This window comes from Aulonocara stuartgranti (assembly GCF_965226115.1).
Source record: "Aulonocara stuartgranti genome assembly, chromosome: 12".
NCBI classification, from domain to species: domain Eukaryota; kingdom Metazoa; phylum Chordata; class Actinopteri; order Cichliformes; family Cichlidae; genus Aulonocara; species Aulonocara stuartgranti.
The window spans coordinates 8,199,076-8,226,955 of record NC_138948.1 but is presented as its reverse complement, the minus strand read 5'-3'; the positions used below and the strand labels follow the sequence as shown (position 1 = coordinate 8,226,955).

Genomic DNA, 27,880 nt, shown 5'->3' with positions numbered 1-27,880 from the left:
TTAAAGTCATACAGTAATAGTACTGTAAATTCTATTATGTGCATATAAGCCAGCAGGTTATAGTTAGTTACTGTTAGAAATAGTATCCTCTAGACTGCTTTAGATTAGGGCAGCCTGACTATAGCTCTTGGAAATATGAAATAGAAAAGGTCATTTTGTCGGGATAAATGTGACAGATGGGGCCAAAACACTCTAAGCCAAAGGGTGTTTCCAAATAGAATAAAGCAATCCATGGATTCAATACACCACAAAAAATCCATCATTTTCTGTGGATTTTAATCTGAAATGTCAGGATGTCGATCAATACCACTGAAACTGATCCACACCATGTCATAGAGTTATCCCGTGGTCTGTGATTGAGGATTTGACAAATTGAAAATGATTTCAGACACAATATAGACACAGTTGTTATATGGTTTATTCAGGTGAAACACTATTCCACAGACATAGAAGAACATCAGGTGGAGTCAATGAACAGATATCACATGTTCAATAAACATTTTTGCAAGATCCAAAGACAGGTATAAAGTACAGTGCAATGCAGAACATTCAGTAGACTACCAACATGTTTGTACAGTTTTTTTTCACCTGTTAAAAGAAAATAAATATTGGTTTGTACATTTTGCTCTGATAATAAATAATACATCCATGTCTGATGGATTTCTGTGTTTGTGTACAATGCCAAAATGTCTGAGAATATGGCAACAAATCAAATTAATAACTTTATTCCCCAATGACAATGTTCCCTCACTGGTAATATAGGAAGTGAATGCGAGCATCTTTTGCCAGTCAGGTAATAATCTATTCATCACATTCTAGTAAAAAAAAAAAAAATAGATACATCTATGGTAAAGTGATTCTTTATGTCTAAATTATTTTTGGAAATGGATGAACAATCATGGCGGTGAGCTGTATTTGTGCGTTGCAGCACATGTTAAAGTGCAAAATGGAAACAAAGGTTTATCTGAATAAATGGACTTTTATTGTTTTTGTCTGTGTTCCCCTAAGAGCTGACACTTTTGACAAATTGCTGAGGTGCATGTGATAGTCCTTACCCTGCCTGGCTCTGTGAGATAGTTGTGTTTTTGATTCCTGTTTGTGGTTTTGGCTCCTTTTAGATCCAAGTTTGAGGAACAGCCAATCTCCTTGTTAAGTCTGATGTAATAGCCATTACTGGGTCCAAATACTCCCTCAGATCCCAAATGCAAGCAAACAGCGAGGCACCATTTCAGTGGTTATTGTAGCTGTTTTCCTGTGTAGTACAGGCACCCATGAAAAAGGAGGATGTATAAGGTTGAGAGGAGTTAGAAGTTGAGTATTTTTAAAACAAAGTATTAAAAAAATATAGATCAGCACTGCTATAACTTTGGGTATTAACAAAAATCAAACTGGGATTGAAGTTAGGCTTTTGGACATACAATTTCATGAAAGTAGCTGCAACTCATTTGGCTAATTGTTGGTGAAATAATTCCTCTGCAAGTGCCCGAAAGCTTAGAAAACACCATCTATAACACAAGGTTAGTCATGATTTCCAAGTTATTGCAATGACGACGTCTCGTCTGCCAAAATAATTTATATAGACATTGTTGTTGAGCAGTATTAGATCTTTTTGTGAACCATTTAAATAGTAGTGCAGGGTACAATGAGTTTATAAAAGCGTAACTTAAATGTATGCTAAAAATGAATTTTGCTAATAAGAAGCTGGCAGTGGCAGAATGATGATTTTTTCCCATTTGACTCAGATCTACTGAATGAGGGACACAGCACTGCAGCACTTAAAACACTCGCATCTCAGACAACACAGTAGAGGCTTGGGCAGAAAACAGTATCATCAAAAGGTCAATACATCACGACTTAAGAAGGGATATTCATAAGATCTGTCTTTATAGAGTCTTTTTTCAGGGTACTGTGGAGGGCTTTTTTTTATATCTTTGGCTGGTGTTAAATACAAGTTTATAAGAGACTGCAGCATTTCTGATTTCTGTTCAATATTTCAAAATGATCAGATTTCAGAAATTGTGCCCTTATGTGGCCCAGTTCTCCAGTCACAGATTCCTCCTTAGCTTTGGTAATGTTGGCTTATATGTACAATACACATTAATAACAAGAGACCGTACCTAATTGCATGCACAACAATCTAAACTACACACTTTGTGTGTTGTTTCACATGTTATTATTTTATTGCAATTCTTTGCCATCCAGCCCCTGTTAAACTTTAACTCAATGGGCAGCTTCAGACATACAGTCTTCTCGTGCTTGAGCTTTCCATCTCAATGAATAAGACAGTAGTTCCATTTTCCCTTGAACATCACCAAATATATCTGCTCTAGAAGTGCTATAGAAAACTAATGCAAAACAATTTCAAGGATTCATGTCTGTACTGAGTTTTGTGTAACGTCTTGTGTCTATTTCACATACAGTTATTGCTCTTTAGCAACATGTCCAGACATAAAAACACTTAAAAAGAACAAAATACATTGCTTCACATTTTTCCCTATTACCAACCAGATGCATATTCTTTAAATACTTGAGTGATGTATTTTTTACTCAGTTACTGCCCCGTGAGTGTGTGATGACTTCAGGCCTGCATGTCCATAGCTTAGCAATTCCAAAAAAAAAGACTTTTTCTAGGAGCATACTGTATATTACCACAGCCCTTCTTTGTCATGCAGTTGTTTGCTTTATATTTGTTGTGAATGCTGATACCCTGCACCACACACAATTGCTCACAGTTTTCATTAAGGAATCGAAAACAGCTCTAGTACACAGTCATAACAATTAATACATTAAGAAGAACTTTTACAAATGTGTCAAGACGACTGTTTAAATCCATGCATGTCATGCATAGATGATGATCATTGTCTCAAGCCTGCAAAGCAGACAGAGCCGAGTGTTTACTGCATGACCAGTTATTTTCAGCCAGTTGCCTGTCAGTTCAGCATCTTCCCCCCGAGAACAGTTAACCTACTTCACCCTGCACCATCCTGCTAAGCCCCGCAGCCTGTGAATGAATGGGAGCATCCACACAGTCACATCCACCGCCCTGCAAACCTATTAAACCCTATAAACTATTATCTCACTTTCTTACCAAGCTATTGTTATTCCCAAGTGGTTCTGAACAATGTTGCACCCCATACAATTTCTGCAGAGCACCGTGCACTCCAGACCTTGCACACATTGACACTTCCCACAATATTTCACAGATTCTTTCTATTTAATATTAACAAACCCCATAGTACACTGAACAAATACAAAACTGGACAGTCACTAAACTCTCTATAGCTGCCACCATACTGAATGCAACACTGCTCAAATGCACATAGCTAATGAATACTAAATGTTGTGTTACGAAGAGTGATATGTGTAGTTAGTTGTCCATTATAAGAGCGCCACTGTTTCTTGGTACGTAAGGTCCAGGTGTCCTTGGAACTGTAAGTTGTCGGCATGTATTTGCCACCAAGACAAATGTCTGTGTCCTTGGGGACTCCAGTTTTTGTATTCTACAGTCATGTTTTATTTTACACGCATGTGATTGTCTGTATTTGTTTTTGAGTTTCATCTTCACAGTCTTTTATGGTAGCCAGTAAATGCTGGTCAAGGCAGAAAACGCCTCAACTCTTATTTCATGCCACTTCGCAGCACCTGATTAGCTGCGATGAGCATGACGCTGATGATGAAAGCAATGGCAAAGGCGCATATCAGGCTTTTGCGCACACAAGTTTGCTTGACTTGCTGCGTCGGGCTGGAGCCTGGGGAAAAGGAAGTAGGAAGAGACACAAGGAAAAGCAAAATGAGCTGAAGGTCCACTGAATCTGGTATTATTTAATGGTTGAAAGACATTTGATTGTTATTTCCAAATGAAAAGCTCACCACAAAATCATACAACTACAAGAACACAAATGAAGGGGAGTGTGCACAGCCAAGAAAATTTGCTTTCACACCCGTATGCTACATAATTACATCTAGATTGAAATGTTAATTGGAGTTTTGGAACAATAAACCAATGAAAGGGCACCCGACTGGCATATTAAAGGACAAAACATCATCAAAACTATTGTGAATCAAAGGTGTAATTGTTTAGGTCCAACGCAGCTGCAGAATCATCTCCAGTAAAGTTAGAGTTCATATCTGTTGTACTTTTACATCTCCGCTTCCCCAATAAAAAATAAATAAATGAAAATTGATAAAATATTGTTTAAAAACAATTTACATAGGAGAAAACATCAAATTACTTTTGAGAGAAAATCATCAGCAAATTTCATGTATCTAATAATAAAGAGGCATAATTTGTTTTTTTGTTTTGTTTTTTCTGTTTTGTTTTTTTCCCCCCACTGAGTGAGAAGAAAGACAGAGGGGAGTAGAAATAATGTCATATTTTTCATATTACAGAACAGCAGCCTATAAGAGCACAGCAGTTCACTTACTGCTGATAAGCACCTAGAGCACATTTTAATCGAGTGAGCTTGCTGATGGGAGAAACTGGTTGATGGGAGGGCTGAGTTTTGGTGTGGTTTTTTTTTTTTGTTTGTTTGTTTTTTGTTTTCAAATGCGATTGTGGGGAATTTTGAAGTATGAGAACTTAATCTGAAAGAAATAATAATGTATTCATACTGTTCGACAATGTAAATAGTTGTTACTGTATTATTATTATGATTTGGGACAATATAAGTACAAGCAAACTGAATTGGATGCTGGAAGGCGGAAGCTTAATTCAAAACAAGTTGATTAGTCCAAAAATACAAAGTCCAAAATTTCAGGGCCAACTCGGGAAGAAAGCCAGTGATCGAAAAGACAGACTCACAGGGAACCAAGCAAGGAGATACTCAGCAATGCAGAGAAGAGAGCTGAAAGATACAGCTATGAGGACATCACAGCAATGAACGAGACAAGATTACACACAGGTTCACAAGTGGAGAGCTAACAGGTGGGATACACAGCTGGAGACACAATGAGAGGCGGGGGGAAGTTAAGCTCAACACACGACACAGAGACCAACAGTTATAAAATAAAACAGGAAGTGTGACACGGCAGAATAGGAGAATTGGATTAACTTGACACGTGAAGAAGACAAGAGGACCAGGTGAACACAGAAAGACAAACAAACATCAGACAAAGTGAAACACAATGGAAACACAAAGTGAACTAAATGAAGTTCACTAAATAAACAAGGCTAGAAAATAAGCAATAAAAACCTATACAAAGCAGGAGATGAACAAGACTTAGGACACAAAAGGGAATAACAACATCGGCATATATAGAAAAATAAACACTGACAACCAAGATACACAAAAAACCAGAGATAACCTAAAAAGTAGACCTTTAATACTAAGCAAAAATTTAGACAGAGGTTGCTGGAAAGATATAATAATTAACAATATATAGTAAAATACAAAAAATGTCAAGAGAAAACAAAAAAGAAAAGAACTTGAACATACATTTCTTTACACAAAGCCAAAGGAATTAAACATTTAAGAAAGAAAAAGTACTCAAAGACCCAGAGACCATGATAGGTTTAGCAGATGGTATCGCATTACACAATCCTGGCTTACTTATTGTTGACTCCTTAATCATTCTAGAATTTATCTTAAGATTTTCCTCACTGAAGTACATGACAGAAATACTGACCCCATATTAGCCAGTTAGCAGCTTTGGATCCACAGGTGGAGGCCTCTTGGCTTTTTCAAAGTCAAAGTTTAAATCTAAAGGTGGCTGTGCTTTTTTAGCAGGGCCCCTTAGCTTTGGAGTGACCTGCCTGGGGAGGTAGGGCTCTCAGAATCGTGACTTCTTTTAAATCCCTTCTTAAAAGCCCCATTTTTTCCAGACTTGCTTTTATGTGTTGTTGTCTTTTCATCTTCTTTCTATGGTCCTTGTTATTGTTGCTTTTAGTGCTTTTACTATTTATACTGGCCTTTCCCTATAATTCGAAATCTCATACTTTAGACAAGTACATAATCATAGAAAAGGACAGAGCTTGCAAATGTGATGTAATTTACAAGTGAAGATCATTTGTGAAATTAATAACAGATATCATTTACAACAATTAACAACCATTTGTGTGTAGAGAGTGTCTGTGATTATCAGGGCCTGAACAGCCCAGGAAACCTTGTGCTTTGTTTACAAAGACATTGTTATTAGCATAAATAATACATTATTATATGTAAATGTCATATCTTTTAAATACACCATGAAGAGCTACACCATGTTTCATATAGCTTTAGGGACCTATAACCTATAAGCAATGCTAATTTCTACAAAGCAGTTAAAAGTTAAAAAAAAAAAAAAAAAAAAAGAAGAAGAAAAAAAACCCAGAATGTTATTTTTTATTCAATATTCATATTTTATTCATTTATTTGTTTATTTTATTTATTTATTTATTTTGTCTCTAGAAAATCTTGATTACGTTCTAGACTTTCGCTTTAACTTCAGGGTACAAAACACACAGCAGTATGCTGAAATATAGGAGGTTCCTTACTGTCTATGTCCACCTGGCAGTCCTCGGGGTTCTCTATGTGATTCTCCTCAGTCATTATGATGTTTTCGATGTCTTTCATGGAAAGATGATCACAGAAGGTGTCATACAGTAGCCTCTTCAGCTCCTCCACTGTAAGCTTCTGCATGTCACACTGGGGATAGACACACCAAACATTAACGTGGACACAGGCTGGAAGGCACAGTAAAAACATTCAAATGCAAAGACAGAAATCTATAAACACACACAGGCATAAAATATAAAGAGAATGTAAGTGCATAAATAGCACTGCTGTCTTGTAATTTAAAGAAAATGTTTTCTGCAGTGTAGGCTTTACCAGAAGATGGAAAATATGAGTGATATCAATGTGCATTTTAGATTTCTAAATGAATGACATTTAGATCAAAGGAAAATTTGAGTGAGAGATTCCCCAGGTGGATCTGTTACTCAACAAATCCTATTTCTGATTTGAGTGCAAGCTCCTCATTTTAGGTGAAACATGTGCCCCAGATCTAAAATTTTAACCTTGGGATTTTGTGTTTTTTTCAGTAAATAATAAATATTAGATTATCTTAAATATTTCATAAAATGGAAAACAAATGCAACATAATCGCTGAAGTCAATCTAATAAAGGTGAATAAGGCAGCAAAAAAAGTATTTACTAGCCTTTACCACATCCCTTACATTCCCCTTTAGTTGGTGTAATCTAAAGTACTTTCCCTGAACACTGTTTTAGATACACTTCTTCAACTGTTTAATACAAATATCTGATCAGCTAATTACATGGCAGTAACTCAATTTCAAACTGAGCATTAGAACAGGGAAGAAAGGTGATTTAAATCACTTTGAATGAGCAATGGTTGTTGGTGCCATATTAGGCTGAGTATTTCAGAAAATGCTGATCTACTGGGATTTTTCCACACCACCATTTTTTATGGTATACAGGGACTGGTCAGAAAAAAAGAAACTATCCAGAGAGGAGCGGATCTCGAAGCAATGTTTCTAGCACCTTGTTGAATCCATGCCACAAAGAATTAAGGCAACCCAGTGCTTGCAAGGTCTACCTAATTAAATGTCTGGTGAGTGTAATTACTTTCTAAACTACTATTAATTTCTCATTTCTCATTTTTATGTGAACAGAATTGTTAAAGAGAAATTTGTTCACAGAACAATAAAACCATTCTGTATTATGTATTCTTAATTTGACTATCAATGTTTTATTTCTTAATTAGTGATCACTGGTCAGTCTCGTCAGCACCCTGGCATCTCAGACACATAAATGACCCTTTGGTGTCAATATTGTGCATCACTGCACAGACACCAGTCTCACTCCCAGCTTGTCACATATGAATTGAGCTCAGCCTGAGCTCATCTCGCTGTTGTGACTGAAGGCACTGTGTGATCAATCCAGCAGCACATGCTTCATACTAGTATTCTGTTATATAATGTTACACGATGCTATGCAACACTCTCTTGGGCTTCTCGACTCCCTCAGCAGGTGTGATTCTTCTTTTGTGCACTGAGCATATGAAAAACTCACATTAATTCCCTTTCTTTCAGACTCAGTTTGGAACCTCATTTTTTTTGACAGGCATTTCAATGCTATTATCACACAGCTACAACAAAAACAACCCTGACATGAGCTACATCCCCACTAATTTCTATCACACTGTCAAAATGAACAGCTGATTGTCTAATGAGGTGTCTGTAAATAAATTAATATCTATTTTGCATGAAAAATTGACTTGACTAAGTGATAAGACTGCCGCCACATGCAAACAAAGATCCAGGATTCCATTAACAAATCAGTGGATGTAACAATTTAAACAGCTATTCCTTTAAAGAACCTAAATGTTTAATAGCTTTGAAGTTTACCACATTAATGATGTCTTTGTCTCCTTTTAATAACAAGAAATAATGTTTTATAATGAGCACCTTCCAAAAAACTGAGTCAAAGTCAGTGCCACTGAATTTGTCTGGTAACCCAGCTGCTGTGAGCTTTGGACCCAGAAGAGTAACAAACTCCTCAAAATCCACCTGGCCGTCACCTGCAGAAAAGAGGAACAGTTAGTGTTCATTATAGCTGATTTTTTCTTTTCTGCAGTAAAGCCTAGTTTTGTGGGCAAAAGCAGAACAAAGCATCTGCGCTTTTGTGATTTAAAATAGTAAAATCCAATCTGTTTGCTGGCCTCACCATCCATGTCCAGTCTCTGGATGATGACTTCCAACTCCACCTCATTTGGCATGTAGCCAAGGGAACGCATGGCCATGCCCAGCTCCTGCTTTGAGATGAACCCATTCCCATCGCGGTCAAAGACTTTGAAGGCCTCACGGATCTCTGCAGAAAAAGACACACACACAAACACACACACACACAAGCTGAAGTCTTACGGCAAACGAGGATATGAAAGTGGGAAATTTTCCACACACCAAAGACACATTTGTTATGCTGCATCACTGCTTGAGTCATAGTTATATGGGGGTTGGCAGCTCAGGAGAACACAAGTTAACTGCCAAAAAAAGAGTCAAAAAAAAAAAAAAAACCTTGAACACAACGCAGTGAGATCAAGACAAACTGTAAGGGCAGTAGTCTCTGCCTTGTATTTTGATAGGGATGATTTAAACTTATTAAATAACAGAAGGTTGTTGTTTTTTTACTATCTAAAAATAGTGTGTAATTCTGCCACACTGAGAGGGAAAACAGAGACATTCTGGTAAATGCTTTCTGCCAATTCTTTAATAAATGACAGTCAGGTTGAAATGAGATTGGAAACTACCAATGGACCAGCAACTCAAAAATACTGTAAAACTTCTCTGTGTAAGGAATGGCATCATCAGATGAAATAAAATCACTCACTGTAATGTGAAGGAATTGCTACAGTAAAAGTGATGAGCTGATTTTAAACTAGCTCCACAGCACAAACACATACTTATCATTTTGTTAGAAATCTAATTATTGTGGGGTCCAAAGAGACTTGAGATGTTTGTGTCAAAACATTTGGCAGTCCAAATTGAAAACATCTGTTGGATGTGTGGCTTTTTTGTATTTGAGTCTGTTTTGTTATTAAGTATCTTAACAAATGATCAGTTACAGTTTGTATCCAAATGTATGCACTCTCTGTCATCAGTTGAAGAAAAACTACAAACTCAAGTCACATTAAAACCAAACCTCAATTGTAGTATGTTTGGAGCCGTTTCTGTGGAGGAGGAGCTTACCGATGAGACAAAAAAAAAAAAATCTTATAAATTCAATACCTTGGATCATGAGACTACAAATTGTTAAGAGCCAGTCTGCATTTCAGGCTGTAGCCATGGAGTTTGAACAGCATGGGCCTTTATGAGGCAGGGATGGTCTAACAATGAGATCTTATCAAGATACATCACGGGAATAAGCATTGCTTAAAATACTTTCCCTTCCTCTTTTTGTACATAGAGCTTCGAGTCCCCAAGCTGTCTAGTTATTTTTTCAGTATTACTAAGAATATTTAGTTGTCACTATAGCTCAGAGTTTCTTGTTCTAAAATCAGTGTTCATTGGTTTATTTTCTCTTTTGACAATTTAAATCTTTTCATTGAAGGAGAGCTGCATTTCAGTTTATGTTTTCACTGTGTATGAACCTGAAACTAGAACAGAGGTCTTTTATTTTTCATTTATCATTGAAGGGTGACTTATTGTAAATCCCAATTCTATATTTCTGTTTGGGTTTCTTGCAGCCTTTCATTATCGCAGTTCCGAATAATCCTTAATCTTATACCATCCCTTGGTATATTCAATTCATCCACTGTCTGAAATGACCTGTTTTAGCTAACCTCGCTTTACTACCCCTTTGAGCCGGTTATCGTGTCACTGGCTGGCCCTCATATACAGAAGGTTTGAACTACATGTTGGCTGGTATGACTAGAGTAAGGATATCCCCTCCCCACATAGCAAAATTGGTATGGCCCGGATCTGGCCCACACAATGTGCTTACACATGGCCCACGTATGGCAAAGAATGACGGCCCTTTGGTGGCCCAGATCTGGTTTGCCAGATGTGAAATGCAGACTGGAGGAGCCAGGGATCGAACCACTAACCTTGCGATCAGTAGGGGATCGGCTCTACCGCATGAGCTACAGCCACCCAGTGGTAAACATGAGTAAACCTCACTAGGTTTTGGATAAAGTGTACACTCACAAACCTGTCAAACCTGCATTTGAAACGTTGGCTACCATAGCAGTACAGTATTGCAACATGGCATGTGGATCTTCTAACTAAAATAGGAAAATAGGAACATAAATAGCGCCATCATTGCCAGACCTGGCATACATCTGGTTGACATACAGTTTGCCATGACACCAGTCAGTCAGAAGTGCCAGCTTGATGGCAGATCCGGGCCAGACCTGTTTTCTATGAGCCTGGGCCACATAACCCAAACCACAATTGAGTCAGATATTGCATGCCATCACATAAACAGTGCCATTTATGCCAGGCCTGGCCTATATCTGGATGACATATCATGCCAGAAGTCAGCCAGCAGTGCCGGCTTGATACCAGATCCGGGCCAGACCTCCTTGCTATGTGGGTCTCAAGGATATCCCGTCCCCTCTTACATGAATCACATGCAGATTCATGTAATCCAAAGCTTGAGTATTTGGCTCATAGAAATGATGTGTACACAAAATGACCTTATCATGCAATATTTTTAATATATTTGCCATTTCAAATGTAATTATAAATTAATTTTAATATAATATTATGATTTTAACATGAGCATCCACCACTTTAACACTGTACAAATACAAATACATGATCAAAAAGCTACCATTTCTTCTGATTTTTATGATTTTGGCGTACAAAATCTCTGCCTTTTCCTGGTTAATGAAACCATCCCAGTCTGTTGGATCCTCCACTGTGAGTGTTTGGGTTTTAGTGTTTAGAGTAGCAGACGACATACAAGTAGGAGCTGATGAGTCCCTTAGTTTTTAATCATTTCTTTTGATGTTTTTATAATGTTAACATATCAAATCTCACATCCACTGACCAGTATTAACAACAACAACAATGATAATAATTATAAAAATAACAATAATAATAATTATTAGTTTGATGGTGTCATGATCCTGGGCCATGTTGACCCAGCATTCTTAGTTTTCGCGCGTTTTGTATTTTGTTCCTTATTTATGCCTCGGTTCCTAGGTTGTTCTGTTAAGATGTTCCTTATTTGATTTCCCCTTGTGACTTTACCCCCTGTGTGCCCCTCTGTGTATCGGTGAGTCCTCCCCTCCTTGTGTTTTATTCCATGTTTCCCCAGCCCGGTATGTCTGTGCTCTCCCCGTGCTTTCTCTCTCCTCCTGTCTGCACCTCTGTGCCCTTCCTGTTTTACTTTGACAGTCTCCCGCCAGTGTTGTGTTTACTCCTGCCGTGTCTCGTTATGATTATCAGTGTCACCTGTGTTCCCCCACTTCCCTCGTTAACCCTCTGTGTATTTATGTCCGCGTCTCTCTCAGTTCTGCGTCGTGTTCTCCCTTATTCATGGCTGTGTGTTATAGTTTCCCAGTTTAGTTTGCATGGTTTTGCTCTCCAGCAATAAAGCTGTGAATTTTGAGTTCATTCCTGCCTCCGTGAGTTTGCGATTGGGTCCCCATCCTGCCTGCACACTGCCGCATTATGACAGATAGTGTTCAAATTAAGTGCAGCTGAGGCACTCTAAGTGTTTTTTTCCCCCCATCACAGACAACTAGAAATCCACACTACAACAGTAAGAAATCAGAGTAATGTGTGTGTGTGTTTTTTTTTTTCTTTTGTTTTTAGTATTATTTTTACAGCACTTACTTTAAACATAAACTAACAAACTCGACAGCAAAGGGCATTAAGTGTTGCAACTACTCTGTGTCAGCAGAAAGCTTCTTCTAAACTTTGAAACCTTGAGTTCAATCACTATGGGAAATCTTTCAGCAGTTAATTGCTCCTCTTTGCCCCACTGCATATTTCCCTTCATTCTCCACTTGTTTACCTTTCACGAGGGACTGAATCCCTTAATTTATGCAACAACATCCACGACCGAGTCACCTACAATTTGAAACTTGTCACATCCTCGTCTTACAAGCCTGATTAGCACACAAGAGCAGAGCTGGGGATGAATCTTAAAGAGACAATACATAGTGCTCAGGAAATCACATGTCAGATTGGCAGTATTTGTAATTCGTTTGTTGAGATGAAATGTATCACTAAAGACCGATGTGATGGCATCAGCTACACAGGGGTAAGTCAGTCCATTTTTTCACTTTATTAGTTTGCTTTTCTTCATTAATCATTTGGTTAAACCTAACACTGATATTATGAGGCGCGCACATAGTAGCATTGTGTGGTTTTTCTAAAATGTTTTGTTATATTAATTATGTTTCTCTTTCTTTGAGTTACCTGGGTTTGGGCGGTGGCTGTTTCCTGTCTGGGCAAAAGGCGTGGCTGAGGACTCTGGGAACAACATGCCTGCTCAGCAGGACCAACCATGGGCTTACCAGGAGCAGGGGTGTTTTAGGTTTAGTTAGGTTATTCTGTGCTTAGTTAATATTAGTGTGTTTTTGTTTCCCCCCCTTATTGTGTGTAAATGGTTTGGCCAAATCATTATAAAAGCTACCCTCATGTGTCTTTGTAATTAGGTCAGTTTGTGAGTTAAGTTGTGTCTCACTTTGTTTTGTTTAAGTTTCTGGAAATTACTTTTCGTAAAGTTATTTTTAGTTGACCTCTTTTATGGGCCTGCTAAATATGTTTTTGAATTTTGTTAATTTTGGACTTTTTGAGGGTTAAAATAAAGAAAACCCTTTTTGAAGATACTTTTTTTGCCTGTTTCCTCTTTGCTTTGGCTGCTTGGTCCCTCACAACTGATGATAAATCTCATGCGGACTTTGTAATAAGATTCAGGAACATTTAAATTCCCCACACGTCTGAGGAAGTTTTAGATCAGGTCAGAGTAAAGACAAAGATAATTTAGGTGTGTAAATAAGAAAAATGTTGAGTAGGTTTGGAATGAATAATGGAAACAATAAGTGAATGCTGCTACTAAATAATACATAACCTGTCTCTATTATAGGATTTAGTTCCAATAAAAGCTTTCTGGGTAAGGAAAATAAAATTGTTTTTTTAAAATACTTTTCAGCTTGCAGCCAGTAGCTGCCGTTAAATTACTGAACTCTAATGCTAAACGAGTGTACATCATTTGAAGCAGGGTAATGAATAGACAAGCCTAAGGTAATATCGACAGTGTGACAGTACAACAAATTTCTCAGCAGAAAAAAAACCCATAAAATGTCAGTGATGGTAGAAAAGAGCATATAATTGTGCTGTACTGTATAGTAGTAAATCCAGGAAATAGTCTGTTACAATCAAGTAAATGCATAGGATAGAAAAGAAACTGCACGAAGGGGACAAGGCTACTTAAAAATCATGTTTTTCAACAGATTACGTCTGGATATGCAATTTATAAAGCTAAGTCTGGTGACATTCACAGCAGCTGTTTTGACATCAATTTCCACTGCAAAATGTCTAACTGAAGATATATTCTGAATCACCGAGAGCCTCCAGCTGTGTTTTTTCCTTCACTGGGTATGATGTTATTGTTTATAGAAAAAATAATAGCTCAGTATCCACCTGAGGACCCTGCTCCATCTGTTTACTTTAGAAAGAGGGGCTTTCCAGCAGACGCTGCTAAAACATGTTGGTGCCTCGCAGGAAGCAAGCACATTCTCAAATGAGGTGCCAAAACTGTTTTTGCAAATGATCTCCTTCATGAAAGCCTTTTCATGGATCAAAGGCCAAAGTAGCAGTGTTACTATTAGTAGTTATAGTGTATCATTATATTTGTTATTTAAAAATAACCTGTTGGAGGATGATTTTATGTGGTGACAAACATCATTTGCAGAATACTGAAACTGTTGTGTTGTACAGGCTTGAAATATAATGAATGGATTATCGTGTCCTGTGAGATACATGAGCATAATGCTGGAAAATTTAGAGTTAGTTCAAATATTTTATCAAAACCACTTGGTTCCACATGAAACTAGGCCAGAGTGCTACTTGAATGAAGTAACAAATCTCTGAAGTAAAGAAGACCATGTGTAATCTCCATAGGCTGACTAGGCTGACTAATCAGTCTCTAAAATAATTAATTTTTCTATTCTTGACCACATTCTATCCAGATAAATAAATTCTCAAAGAGATAGCACTATATCTTAATTTTACCCAGAAGATACAGCTTTATTCTTTCCTTTTAATTTTATTCTTTTGCCCAAAATGGACTGGACTCATATGTATTATGTACTAACTGTACTGTAAAGAAGACACTCTCTCTATAACAATAATTTAAAAAAAGAAAAATCAATTAATTAAATTGCACTGCACACTAATCAAAGAGACAAATACTTGTTTAAGTTGAGTATAACAGGTTTTAAATGCTCAGCCTAGCTAGCCTTTAAAATGGCATCATTGTCTCTGGGCACCAGTGCCAGAGGGCATTTTTAATGGGAAGATGCAGAAGATCGTGAAAGCTACCGAGCCAGAAGCTTGTCCTTACATTCACTCACTTGTACCTAGTCATGTTTTCACTTTTTTCCTTTGTTTAACTTGTTAACAAAATTCATAAGGAAGCAGCTTTCTGAAATCAGCATATCCTCCTGAGAATTGAGAAAAAAGAACCTTCCCAATGAACTTTTTTGAGATTTCCTGCCTCTTTGGAGGCCACCCGAACACATGAAATATCAATTGAAAGCCCAGGATGTCCTCTATTTAGTACATCAGGATTTTGTAAGGTCACTCATATAAGTCAAAAGATATAGACCAAAAACAGAGGACATAAATGAATAGGCTGGTTCTCAGGATATGCATAATAAATTTTAAAAATTTAAAAATGAGAAAAAGTTGTTTGTAAATGTCAAATTTGACTTGTTCAAAAATCAACCAGAGGCCGTACAAGTGACAAGCAGTTCCCTTTAAAATGCCATGTTTTTTCAATCCCTGCTCAGAAAAACTTGGGAAACTGCATAAAATGTAAATAAATGAAGAGAACATATCAAATTTATGAACTGAGAAACTGTTCTGTATTAAGAAATTTTGAATTTGATGGCAGTAACAAATCTCAAAATGCTGGGATGGGACAATAAAAGGCTTGTACACAGGTCTAAATAAAAGCAGCTGTAGGAACTTTTTGCAACTCATTAGATTCTGAATCGCAACAAGTCAGTAACATGACAGGATACGAAAAGGAGCATCTTAGAGGCAGAGTTTCTCAGAAAATGGGCAGATGTTCACCTATCTGCAAAATATATATCTATATTTCTACAAAGTGTGAAACATTTTTCCTCAACATAAACTGTTAATATCTCATCATTAACAGTTTAAAGTATCATCAAAGACTATTAGAATCTAGAAATTTCTGTTCACAAGAGACAAAGCCTAAAATTAATATTGGATGCCTGTGATCTTCAGGGCCTCAGGTGGCACTGCAGGAATGATTTTGTCATGGACTCAGGGACATGTATGTGAACACAGTTCACCATGCTATCCACAAATGTAGGTTAAATGCTATGATGCAAAGAAATGGGTGTATATGAATATGATCCAGAAACACCACAGTCTTTTCTGGGCTGATCTCATTTAAAATTGGAGGCAAAGTGGAAACCTGTTCTTTGGTCAGACAAATCTAAATTTAAAATTCTATTTGGAAAATATGGACATCACATTTTCTTCACTAAAGAGGAAAGAGACCACCTGACATGTTATCAGGTCCCTGCATATCTGATGGTATGGGTTGTGTATTATTGCTTATGGAAGATGCTCACACACATTGAAAAGCACAATAAATGTTGAATGGTTTTAGAGCAACACATACCCCCGTAAAATATTAGGGTCTGGGTGATGAACCGGCTTGCAAGCGCTCGAGACCTTTCACCAGCTGAAAACATTTGGCACATCATAAAATGAAAAACACTACAAAGGAGACCCAGGACTGCGGAGCAGCTAAATTCACAACATTCCTCTCCTAGAAGTCCAACAACTATCCTGCAGACTGTTGTTAAAACAAGATGGGATGCTATACATGGATAAATACGCCGCTGTCCCAACTTTTTTGAACCATTCAAGTGTGCCAGTTTAAAAATGTGATGTTTTCTACATTCTTTTGTGAATAAAATATGGGTTTACCATTGAATTGTGTTTATTTATATTTTACACTGCATCCCAAAAGTTTTTATTTTTGCTTCCAGCCTTTTAAATTCCGACTAATGTAATTTTCAGCTTCTGCCTTATTAATATACATCATTTAATCGATTTTTTTCTTTTTAAAGCTGCTTCTTCAGCTCTGTTTCTGGGACCATAGCTTCACCAGGGAAGTGGGAATATTTTCACTGAAAGCATGTGATATTTGCTTTGATGTACAGAGGTGCTTGTTGGCCTTCAGATGCAATGCCACATAGTCCCCTGTGGTGTGATCTGACATAGAATGAAACCTCAAGTTAAGCTCAGCGGCTGAAAGAGCCAAGCTTCTAAAGCAGAACACCCACAAGAGAAAGGTGCAGTGCACTCCCTTTTGCACTACGCTCCCTGTATACTGCTGTTTATCAGTGAATTGAGCTGCATCCTTGCAGCAGCACGGAGTTGCTAAACAGTCTGTACACAGCTCTAAACAAAGTCAGGAACCACTTAGAAGTGGAGCTTATTCATGCATATAAATGGAAAAGGCTCGACAAGGCTCGCAAGTTCCACTTTCTCTGCAGTGTTTTCCTTTAAGCAACACTGGGACTTTTTCTTTGACAGGTAAAAGTTAATTAAGTAACATTAATGTCTAATTTATTTTAGTACTAACAAGTTAAGAAATTGATATTAACAGTTGCTATTCTACAGATCTAATATGAGATAAATGGGTCAAAAATAAAGATTAGTTTCCCCCCTTTGTTTTTTGCTTTTATCCTGTCACACATATTATAGTTTAATACTAACCAAATACACAGCATATTAACATATTAAAGTGCTAAGACAGAAAAAAAAATCAGAAAATAGATTAAACAATGAAAATATTTACTTGAGAGTTTTGAGTGTTTTGGTTTTTAACCATTTTCAGGATAAATTTAGCTTCACTTAAAACTTTTGCCAATTACACATGGTGTTTTTTTGAGCAGACTAATGCCAGGGCTTTTGTAACAGCAACGCATCCGTGAACCTAATCCAGGGCTTGTTTTTCAGAGCCAGGGATCCTCTTTGCCTCATTCAGACCTGCATCTGCTTAGGGCTGCTTTGGATCGGTAATTGAAGCACACCCACTCTTTATGTGAGACCTTATCACTGTGAGAAAAACACTGCTCTGCTCTGTGTGTGCAAACCTTGGGTGACTATTTTTAAACACTCATAGCAACCTTAATCCATCTTTAGCTGGATATGGGCTGACTTGGACATCCAAAAGATTTAAATATTACCATAACAGGCTTCTAATAAGGCTCTTGGGGATTTGAAAGGAGTATATGGTGAAGTGTGTGTGTGTGTGGGGGGGGGGGGGGGAGGGGAGCTCGTCTTTGGGTTTGAAATGAAATTCCACCCTTCGTTAGAAAATTTAAAGTGCCTTAACTTTGCCAATGCAGCACTGAAGTGACCACAGGGAAAAACTTTATTTGAATGACTGTAGCCAGTGACAGGCAGTGAAATTTTAGTCTGATGTTCAGTTTTTCTTTTCTGAAAAGGAAAAAAAAACATGGAGATCTTTCCATCTTTCTTCTCTCACTCTTATTCTTTGCAAGGCATAAAGTTTTCATTATCACAGATGATGCCAAGCTAAGATGGGCCCGATAGCCACAAGACAAAAACCCGTCAGAAGCACTTCAAGCACAGGTCAGTCAGGAAGAATCAAAAGCCTCCACTACACAGTACATTCCCCCCATCAGTTCCACCAGGCTAACAGTGCACACTCACTTATGGATGTTGTTTTTCTACCACTATTATTGCGTGATAAAGACTTTTGGTGTATTGTTCATCAAAGGAAAGGAATATTACCCTGGAGAAAAAGCACTTCACCTCCCAGAACTCATCACAGTTCATTTCACAGGTAATAAAGTCTGCGGGATTCACTTCTTTGTGGCAATCAATCAAGATGGAAATAAATGACTTAACTTGAAGCCACCAGGCAGCCATAATCAAAGCATTTCATGATATTCCCCGTTAGTCTGCAGCACATGTTTTTCATCAAAACCCATTTTGGCGTGATAGAATGCCATACCAGATTACACTGACTGATTAACTCAGAATTTATATGAGTATATAGATATCGATGGGATCGAAATGTCAAATAACTAAACTATAACAAGGGTCAGGAAAATAATAAATGTCAGTGTCAAGACTTTAACTTTTTCTTTTCCTCATTATGAAGAAAAGATGTATGCAAAGAAATGAAGACTTGTCTTCTGCTTAGGTAATAAATTGGGGGAAATGCTTTGTTTGTCATATCACCACAAATATTGCATAGAGGAGGTTTTGTTCAGAGAAAAAATATATATCTGAATACCTCAAAATCTCCCCTTATTTTGTTGATTTATTCAAAAAAGTGTGAAAACAATACATCAGAGTTTTGAATGGAGATGTGATCCAGTCACCTCCAGATAAAGTCAGGCCCATTCCCACCCTGCTTTATGCTTGCTGTTTATGGTACTGAAAAAAAATTGCTTTTCAACTCCATAACCTCAAAATTAAAATTCTCTTAATCAAATTAACCTTCATATATTTTTCTGGTAGACAATTTTCAAACCCTTTAAGATTTTTTTGTGTGTGTCTGTGACCTTGTGGTGACACCTGTGGTGCTGGGGCACTTTGCCCTCTAAGAAGAGGCTCATTTGAGGCTCAGTTAACATCTTTTTCACCATCTATGTCAAGCAGAGCTTTTCCATCCAGGCAGGTGATACATTTATGAAATCCATTTTCAAATCCAGTCCTGTCTGCCTGCCTGTTTGTCTTACAGGCTGTGTAAGATGACCCTGCATCTACGCAGAACTGAGAAGAGATGGGAAGAAAAACAAAGTGAGATTTATTATCCTCAGCCTGATTACATACAAGGACGGCGCTTTAATGGCCGTCCCAAGTGACACGCACCTGTCACTTGGGTTTCTCTTCTAAAATTAATTATTTTAATGTTTTTGTCTTGCTTGTGTTTTTTATATATCCTTTTTTATCATTTTTTATAGTAGGCAGGAAAGAGTTTTCCGTAAGATTTTTCTGCAGGTTTTTGATCTTTCTTCTAACCTTACGCAACATTATCTCACCGTCCTTCACTGGTACTCACAAATCCATGTGCATAAAAAGTCAAATTCATAATGAATATGCTGGCTTTATTGGCTTTTTTAAAAAAAAATTGGAGCAATTGAAAAATTACAGCAGTCTGTGCTGCTGTGCGTCCTTCTTCTTTGTTAATCAACAAAAGCCCTTTTGAGCTTGAGCTTGATGTTTGGCAGACTTGTATCAATGTGAAAAGGACTTGATTTGTGAGTACAAGAGCGATGGTTTCAGCAGTAGAAAGGCACTTCATTTATTAGCTTGATTCACTTTATTGTTAATTTTTTTTTTCAATATATTTTTTTAAGAGAAAGTGTTTAGATAAAAACAAACTCTTCTGCAGGAGGGTATGAAAGCATTCAAGGATTCAAGGATGCAAGCCATGTTTTTTGGGGGGATCCAATTTAAGGGTAGAACATGGTGTTTTTTTCTGAACGAGAACAATAATTGAGCTAATTTTGGCTTCCTAGGAGAGAGCATGCAAATAGCAGTCGATAGCTGATGTGAATAGGAGAGAAAAATAAGTGTTTGGTTTTGGTAAACACTTCTGGATCGTTTGCACACTCCACACTCCTGAAAATGAGCCAGCGTATCTTCATCTATCAGCACTGGTCATTTGTTATGTCCAAATCTTCTTAGCAATATATATGCTTTAAAATGGTCTCAGTTGACCCCTTAGAAGTACACCCCCGCAACGCCTACGGATTCTGCACCAGCAATACGTTATACGCATAATTTCTGTCTTTCCGAGCAGATGCCGGTGTCTTTAAATATCTTCATTTGTATTCATGTAAGTATTTCCAAAGGAATGGAAGTCAACCCTCCACCTCAGGGCAAAGAAATGAGTCAATGTTGCTGCTGCAGCTACAGTAGGAGTCGAGCAGAAACATCAACAACGCCTCACAGGCAGTTTATGCCATTAGAAACACAGTGGTGTCGGTGGTTTTTTTTGAGTAGCTGTCAGTCAAAACGATTTGCAGTCACAAAAACTCTGCCAAGGGAATGACTAAAAAAACTGAAAAAGAAGCCCCAGTAAATGTTAAATGCCTGGTACTGAGAGGAAAACTCATTGAATAAACTAAATCTGAATATTCAATATTCTAAATGCATTTTGATGAAGTAAACAAGCTCTGCAGTCAGTCCTGTACACTACCACAAAAACGCTGACTTCAGTAGTTTCATCATCCAAATAATCAAACTCTGCTGGTTGTTTGAGGAAGGTTTTACATTCACATCCTCTCTCTCCCACCAGAGTGTCTTTTTCTCTGGCACAAAGCAACATATAAAGCTCCATTTAGTGATATTGTTGTAACCACAAATATATGAAGGAAGTGGTAAATTCTCACCATCATTTGTTTGATATTTCATAAAATAATACTAAAAATGCAGTATCTCTAAATCCAGCTTTCAGTCTCACTGATTTCAGTCTCATTGTTCCAGTCACTTCCCGTTTGCACCATCTCGGCGGCTCTGTGCCACGGGAGGGGTGCAGACGACAGTCGAATCTGTGTTTGATCTTGAGACGAGGAAAGCCCCCTCACTCTGCCACAAGTGTGCACAAATGGAGAGATAACTTTGTAGGCTGCACTGATTTCAGTTGCTGTGTAGATGGTTAATTGGTGAGTTTAAAATGCTCCGTGAGAGATTTGTCCCTGCTGGTGCTCTGTGACAGGTTGGGGTCGGGATATGCTTGCATCTTTCCGTAATGATGATTAAGAGAATCTTTTTTAATACTAATACCAACACAGTGAAAGTAGAAATAAAGACAGGTTTTATTAAAATCTTCGAATACAATGTCTATTCACTGTAAATTCTATGCAAATTATGTCAAATACTGACTGCTTACATGTTTATTTTGCTGCATGTGCTGAGTAATAATACCTGCAAGCATGTGAAATAGCTGAAACTAATATGCACTAACATTTTCCTTCTGGTAGCTAGACATGTAGAATATAATGCTAATGTGATATTTACTTATTTTTGTTATGAATTCATTTACTCCTTCCATAAATAGCCATTATAATGGTCTTGCTTTTAGGCAGAAAATTATGTTATTAGAAAACTGGTGAGTTATCCTTTTGTTTGGCTTTTTGAGCAGTTTGCATAAGTATGTCAAATGGATTAATTTGCCTTAATGCCCGAATTTATTTACTACTGATGAATACATGATGAATACAGAGTATTTTTTCGGGGCGAAGCTTCCAAGAGTCTGTCAGCAACAGAGGAAATTTGGGGCTGATTTAAAAAACGATACAAAAGCACATTTCCTTCCAAAGATGTCCTCACGGTCATAAAACAGAGGGAATGAAGAAAAGATGGAACTAAAAGTTGTGTCAGCAGATGTTTCCTTCAATGTTCTTGTGTATTTCAACAGTGCAGGGGAAAAGGCGGAGGAGATTTCAACTGCAACAATAAACAAACTGTATTATCGCAAGTTTGCTAAGAAAATGCAAACATTTTGCTTCTCTCTTATCGTTTGCGTGTGTACCAGCATCTCCTGGCATCTATTTCCATGAGCCTTTCTCTGGGACCTGATACAAATGCTTAAAGCTCAGCCTTGGGACTATTTTGAAGCTACTTCCAATAGTGCTGTTGTTAGGCTGTGTGGAAATGGGCTACCCACTTAATTCCACCTGCAGTGATATTGACACTGAGCTGTGTGTATATATAAATGTGTGTGTGTGTGTGTGTGTGTGTGTGTGTGTGTGTGTGTGTGTGTGTGTGTGTGTGTGTGTGTGTGTGTGTGTGTGTGTGTGTAGTGGTGGAGGAGGTCTAAACTATATTGAGCACCTGTAATATGACCAACTGTTTTTTTTTTTCCTCTTGTGTAGGAGGGGAAATGGACAATCTGGAGTCCAATTCAAATTATGGTCACATTACTGTACATTAAAGTAGTTGTTACCACCTCTAAGTTTCTCTCATGCACACACACACACACACACACACACACACACACATGCACACACACACAAAGCATTAGAAAAAAATCTAGTTGCTTTTTCTTTTTTTTTTCAATTATAGCTTAGACAGCCTTCTTGGTCAAGATGTTTGGTGCCACTGGTCCATTCCCTTGGGTGTCCAAGCCAGTAATTGAAAATCAAGTACTTGGTTATGTGTGCCAATAGGGCTTTAGCCTCCTATGCCTCTACATGCGCTCACATACACATATTCACTAATGTGCTATTTCATTTTCTGACAAATCTCTGACGGCCAAGCTGATGATTGTGACACCTCACACTTCCAGCCAATTCTCGTCCCTCTCTAGAGAAGAGCCACAGGGTCGCTCGGGTAATGCGTTCCTCATTTACAAGTCATTTCTGAAACGTCACTGCTGTCAAAATTTTATCAAAATATGTTTAATGATGTTACTATATATTTTAAATTTTTATGTTTTCAATATTTGCAGTGTCTCCAATCTAGGAAATACTTTATCACTGGAAGTTCAGTTTGTTAAAATTGCCTTTAAGTACTAGTAGCCATATTATTCCAGATATCCATATTTAGGGTTTGGGCATTATTTTTGATCATAATTTGTCAGTTAAGATCCAGAATGAAAATCTTGTCTCCTCGTCTTTCACTTAAAATTTGTCGTTACATAAAGAAGAAAAACATTTTTTCTGTTATTCGTTATATAAGCTGCACATTTAAAAAATAAATAAATCACCCAAATGTGATTTTGTGTTAAAATATGTCACACATAAAAAAATCATGTTTGGCATCTGGAGCGTACCACTCACCAATACTGCAGTGGCATCTTTATACAATATGTATGTCTGTTTTTAATGCAAGAGGTCCTACGACTTTTATTCTTCCTCATCACTTTCTTGCTACTTTTGACAGCAACATCTAGAAAATAAGGGCGAGTCTGTGCAGTTGTCAGCTGCTCCAACAGTCGTAATAAATTCCACCTTTGGAATAAGACTGAGTGCAAAATGCACAAGCCTTTACGTCACATAGAAACCTCCATCTGAGATGTTTTACATAGGTTTTCTGGCTGTGTGGAAGACGAAGGTGCTCAGCAGATTTGGATTAAGAATATAAACAGAAACAATTTATGTTCCTACTAACAACAGGACAGAAGTTGTTTCTTAATAACAGACAATCTCATAGTGACTAATATGAGTAATGAACAAAATGAGCATTAAGTTATATTCACAGAAAACTGAAACTGGCTTCACTTCTTAGACTCAGAGGCTGTTTCAAGCTTTACTGTTCAATTTATGGGTGAAAGAGGACTCAGAAGCTATGCCCATCTTTTATATACTGTCTACAGCTTAAATAGGAAATGAAGCTATGGTAATACTGGCTAATACACTTTCTAAGAGCTGCAGTGGTTGCACAGAATAAATTAACTCCAGCTTGCGTTACTGTCTTCCATCTCTGCGACACTGAAAACAATAATGAGAGTAATATCAATATTGTTTCCATAGATTTAAAATTTAGTTAACTAAAAGTAAGCACCAATACTGGCACATAACATTTCATTTTCTTTTTCTGCTATTATTCAACAAACCATTCAGCCCTGTCATGTTCTATATTATTCTCATTTTGTGCTTTCTAGTGGGAAAAGCTGTGAAGCTGTCACTTGACAACGACAACAACAACAATGTTCAAATCCCTTCATTGACGCTGGCTTAAAAGTCTGCCTCTTTCGCTTTCTCTAAGGCATCCCTCACACAGCATCACAACAGCTGCAAAAGGCTCTGTCACTGCTGTTAACTGTGCATTACCACAGCCTTCTCCAATCAAACTGCCACTATAAGTTGAGCTGTAAAACCCAAATGGCTCACTTTGTCTCCTGACACATGTGGCAGATAAGTGGATTTGACTAATTGCAGCTAAAATGAAGTGTTGTTTGTTTATTGCATCCAGAGCTGACAGTAAAGTGGTTGGGTGGGGTGAAAAGAAAACTGAGATTTGTCAGTCTCAACAGTCAAGAGCTACTTCTGAAACCTGAAGTACACATGTTTGACAATAAAGCACTGTGATGCAATGCTGAAATTAAGAGCATAACATCATGCAAGGATCACTTTTGGCATTGACATGTATCTCTTTGATCTTTATTTTATTTTATTTATTTTTTGGATTTCAAAGCAAAAAAAATGAAAGAAAAGAAAAAGGCAAAAAGCATTAAATGAACAAGGGAGATGTGTATTGCGTGTCTTAGCTTTTCTGGATATTTCTGGTGTTTTCTGAAACAGAATGTTCAAAATGCACTGGGGATGTTCTGCCTTTGAATACCCTCTGGGAGTCAAAACCAATATATATTTGGCCTCTTCCACTCAGCTTTTATAATTAACATCAACCTCAGTGTGAAGATGCCAACCGTATTATGTGTTTACAAGTGGTTCTTTGCAAGTATTGCAAATGCAAACCTGTTTATGTGAGACAAAATTTGTGCACCTGCAGGTAACATTAGCAGTTTGCTTCTTGGTGTCTGTGCTCCAGCACTCACAGACAGAAATTTTTCACAAGACCAGGCTTGTCTGTACTTCACACATATACATGAAATGCAGCTGTCAAGAAAAGGTTTTAAAGGTTTGTGTGCCCACTCATCTCTCTGAATCTGTCCAGCGAAGGAGTCGAATTTGTCAGAAATGTGTTTGTCCTTTGTTTTTCAAAGAAAGTGCGTTTAATCATTATGGGGGGAAAAGGATCAGAGGTGCAGGGGACGAATCATTTAGCATTAATATGTCAGCTTACAGCATAAACACACTTGCAGCAAAACAAGAACTTCCTCTAATCACATCCACTTGGGGACTTCAGTCATGTCTCAGGGGCTGCTGTATGATAATGTGCAGATGTCACAGGTTCATATTGCAAGCACTCCTGGCATAAACGCTCTCATGATCCTGAAATACACATTGTCCTGTGTAGCTGTCATTTTTCAGCATGCTTCTTGGTGTTGATATTTAGTGCTGTGATGTTTCAGATGTATTCAACTTTTTTAAAAATGATGGGATTTACCCTTAATTTAATAATCTTGCAGATGTGGGACAAATGCTTCACATTCTTCAGGAAAGATGGGGATAAGATGCATAAAATATCTCTAAACCATTCAGTGTCAGTGTGGCCAGGCTTAACAGGCCAGTGAATTCCAGCCCTAGCTTCTGGTACTAGATCGAGCCAATGCATCACTAACCTCACAGAGCAACGTTTTATAACAAAATTCCTTTCTTAAGAAATCCTGCTTTGAACTTATGGAAAATAATGATGTGATAATGTGAATAGACTGAAAACATTTTTTTTTATTCAATCAGTGAAAAAAAATCGAAAATGAGGATTATTGTAGCACATTCTGTTTTATATAACAAGATAAAGAAAGGGAACTGTGAAAATAAAAACTGCCCTTAAAATCCAAATCACTTCTAGTCTCGATACTTGTGTATTAAATCAAAGCTCTCCGAGCGCTGTCCAAGGTCCTGACCGCGCGTCAGTTTAAAGGAACTCCACCGCAGGAGCTGACCGCGGCCACATACACTGCCGCTGCACAAAGTAACACCTCCCGTATACTCACAAGTCCTGATAACATTCAGTTCTATGTGAGCAGGTATCATTATTCTCACCTTCTACTTCGTCTTCAGGCAGGTTCACCGGCGCGCTGTAGGAGAGGATGTCAGGGATGGTGCAGATCCCCCGGTACATCAGCGTGGAGGTGACTGGATGCATCGGCATGGCTGCGACCTCTGGATACCACCTGCGCCCTCGTCATACAGAAATGTCTACAGAGAGGATCCTAACTTCCCCGCTCAGTCACCGACGGAAAAGCAAATCCATGGATGAGGGGCTGGGGGTGCGAAGGGAAAACGTGGATTCCGCAGCGTGTCCGCCTCAATATGCCTTTTGGTCAATGAATGAAGAGCAAGAAAATGTGTGTGGGGGGGCTCTTACCTCTCTGCAGTTGTTATATGTTTAGAAGGAATAACACACAAAGTCAGTAAAAGGAGCAGTGCAGAACACCGACAAAATGCGCACATAGAAACATCACCATCAGCTCAGACAACCTCCACATCTGAGCTAATTAGCACGTTTTCCGTCTCTGCTGTAAACAACAATTGTGATAAAATTGCGGGTTATGAATCCATCGATTTCTTGTGTTTTTTTTAGTCCCGATGATTGCCTGCCGTGATGAAACACATGCATCCACTTGTTGGATACATGCGCTAACTTGACGCACTCCGTCCTCAGGCTCCAGCCAGCTTCATCCACAGAAACGACGTGTTAAAAATCTTTTTTTTAATGATGAGTGAATAGCATAAAAGATCTAAATGTGTGTCTTAAAAGCCCGATATGATGGCAGGTAAAGTAGGGCGCATCCGGATCCTTACAGACAATAATTACTCGCTGGCTCTTAATTGGTCGTGAGCACTGGGCGCAGTGCAATCCAGTTGTTCAGTCTTCAGTGTTTTTGTGAAAGGAAGCTCTCTGTGTGGATCAGATATGTAGTCTCTCCCTTCTCTGTATCGCCCCCGTCACTCTGTCTCTCACATACATACATACATGCGCACTTACACACACACTTATACGCTCAGCGTGTGGACGCAGGCAATCCCACAACACAGCACATAAACGCAATACACCCTCCCTGCCCTGTCGGTTTCTCTGATCTTTGTTTTCTTCTTTTTTCCCTTTTAATTACTCTCACCCTGAGCATTCCGGTTGCTCGCCGACATTACACTAAAATCATAAGTGTGATTGATTACCGTATGAATGGTGGGTGTATGGTTGATTTCCTTCTACCGCTGGAAAGCCGGGGGGATGAATGGCTTGCAACCCCAAATGCCTAAATTATAATCCATGAGGCTGAAGGCATAGCACTTATTATGCACTAGAACCTTTGTAATGACGCAAAGCTGCATACACAATACTGCCAATTTAGCTGCTCAGACTGCGGTCAGTGTGTAAATTGACTCCTGGGAAAACAAGAGTAGGAAGTGATTTATAGTTTTTAAAAGAGAAAGGGAGTTAAAAGACACTGCAGCTTTTTTGTGTCATCTTCTCCAGTTGGATACTCAGCTGCATAACAGTGCAGAGTGACCCTCTGAAATGAACAGCTGTAGCTTAGCAGTTCTGTGGTGGTAAAATGACGCAACAGTCTAGATAGACATGTTTGGCATTTGGCAGGGCAGT

General features: G+C 38.1%; 1 protein-coding gene across 2 annotated transcripts; it reads right to left on the bottom strand.

Moving 5' to 3' along the window:
- Positions 1–480: 480 nt before the first annotated feature.
- cabp7a (calcium binding protein 7a) lies at positions 481–27,425 on the bottom strand. Of its 2 annotated transcripts, none has more exons than XM_082553752.1 (5): positions 26,317–27,425; positions 8,664–8,807; positions 8,405–8,517; positions 6,473–6,623; positions 481–3,749 (listed from the first exon to the last, which is right to left on the bottom strand). In XM_082553752.1, the coding sequence occupies exons 1-5, from the start codon at positions 26,423–26,425 to the stop codon at positions 3,619–3,621; spliced, it is 648 nt and encodes a 215-aa protein (XP_082409878.1). In that variant the 5' UTR covers positions 26,426–27,425; the 3' UTR covers positions 481–3,618. The 2 variants fall into 2 exon arrangements, with proteins under 2 accessions (XP_082409878.1, XP_082409879.1); XM_082553753.1 differs by lacking the exon at positions 26,317–27,425 and adding an exon at positions 12,869–13,156.
- Positions 27,426–27,880: the final 455 nt, after the last annotated feature.

What these genes read in the sequence shown, in the direction of transcription:
- cabp7a (XM_082553752.1), bottom strand. Translation starts at nt 26,425, where the DNA reads ATGCCGATGCATCCAGTCACCTCCACGCTGATGTACCGGGGGATCTGC. An exon ending in CCAGAGACTGGACATGGATG is followed by an intron (nt 8,518 to 8,663) that starts GTGAGGCCAGCA and finishes TCTTTTCTGCAG; the next exon opens with GTGACGGCCAGGTGGATTTT. An exon ending in TTGACTCAGTTTTTTGGAAG is followed by an intron (nt 6,624 to 8,404) that starts GTGCTCATTATA and finishes GTCTATCCCCAG; the next exon opens with TGTGACATGCAGAAGCTTAC.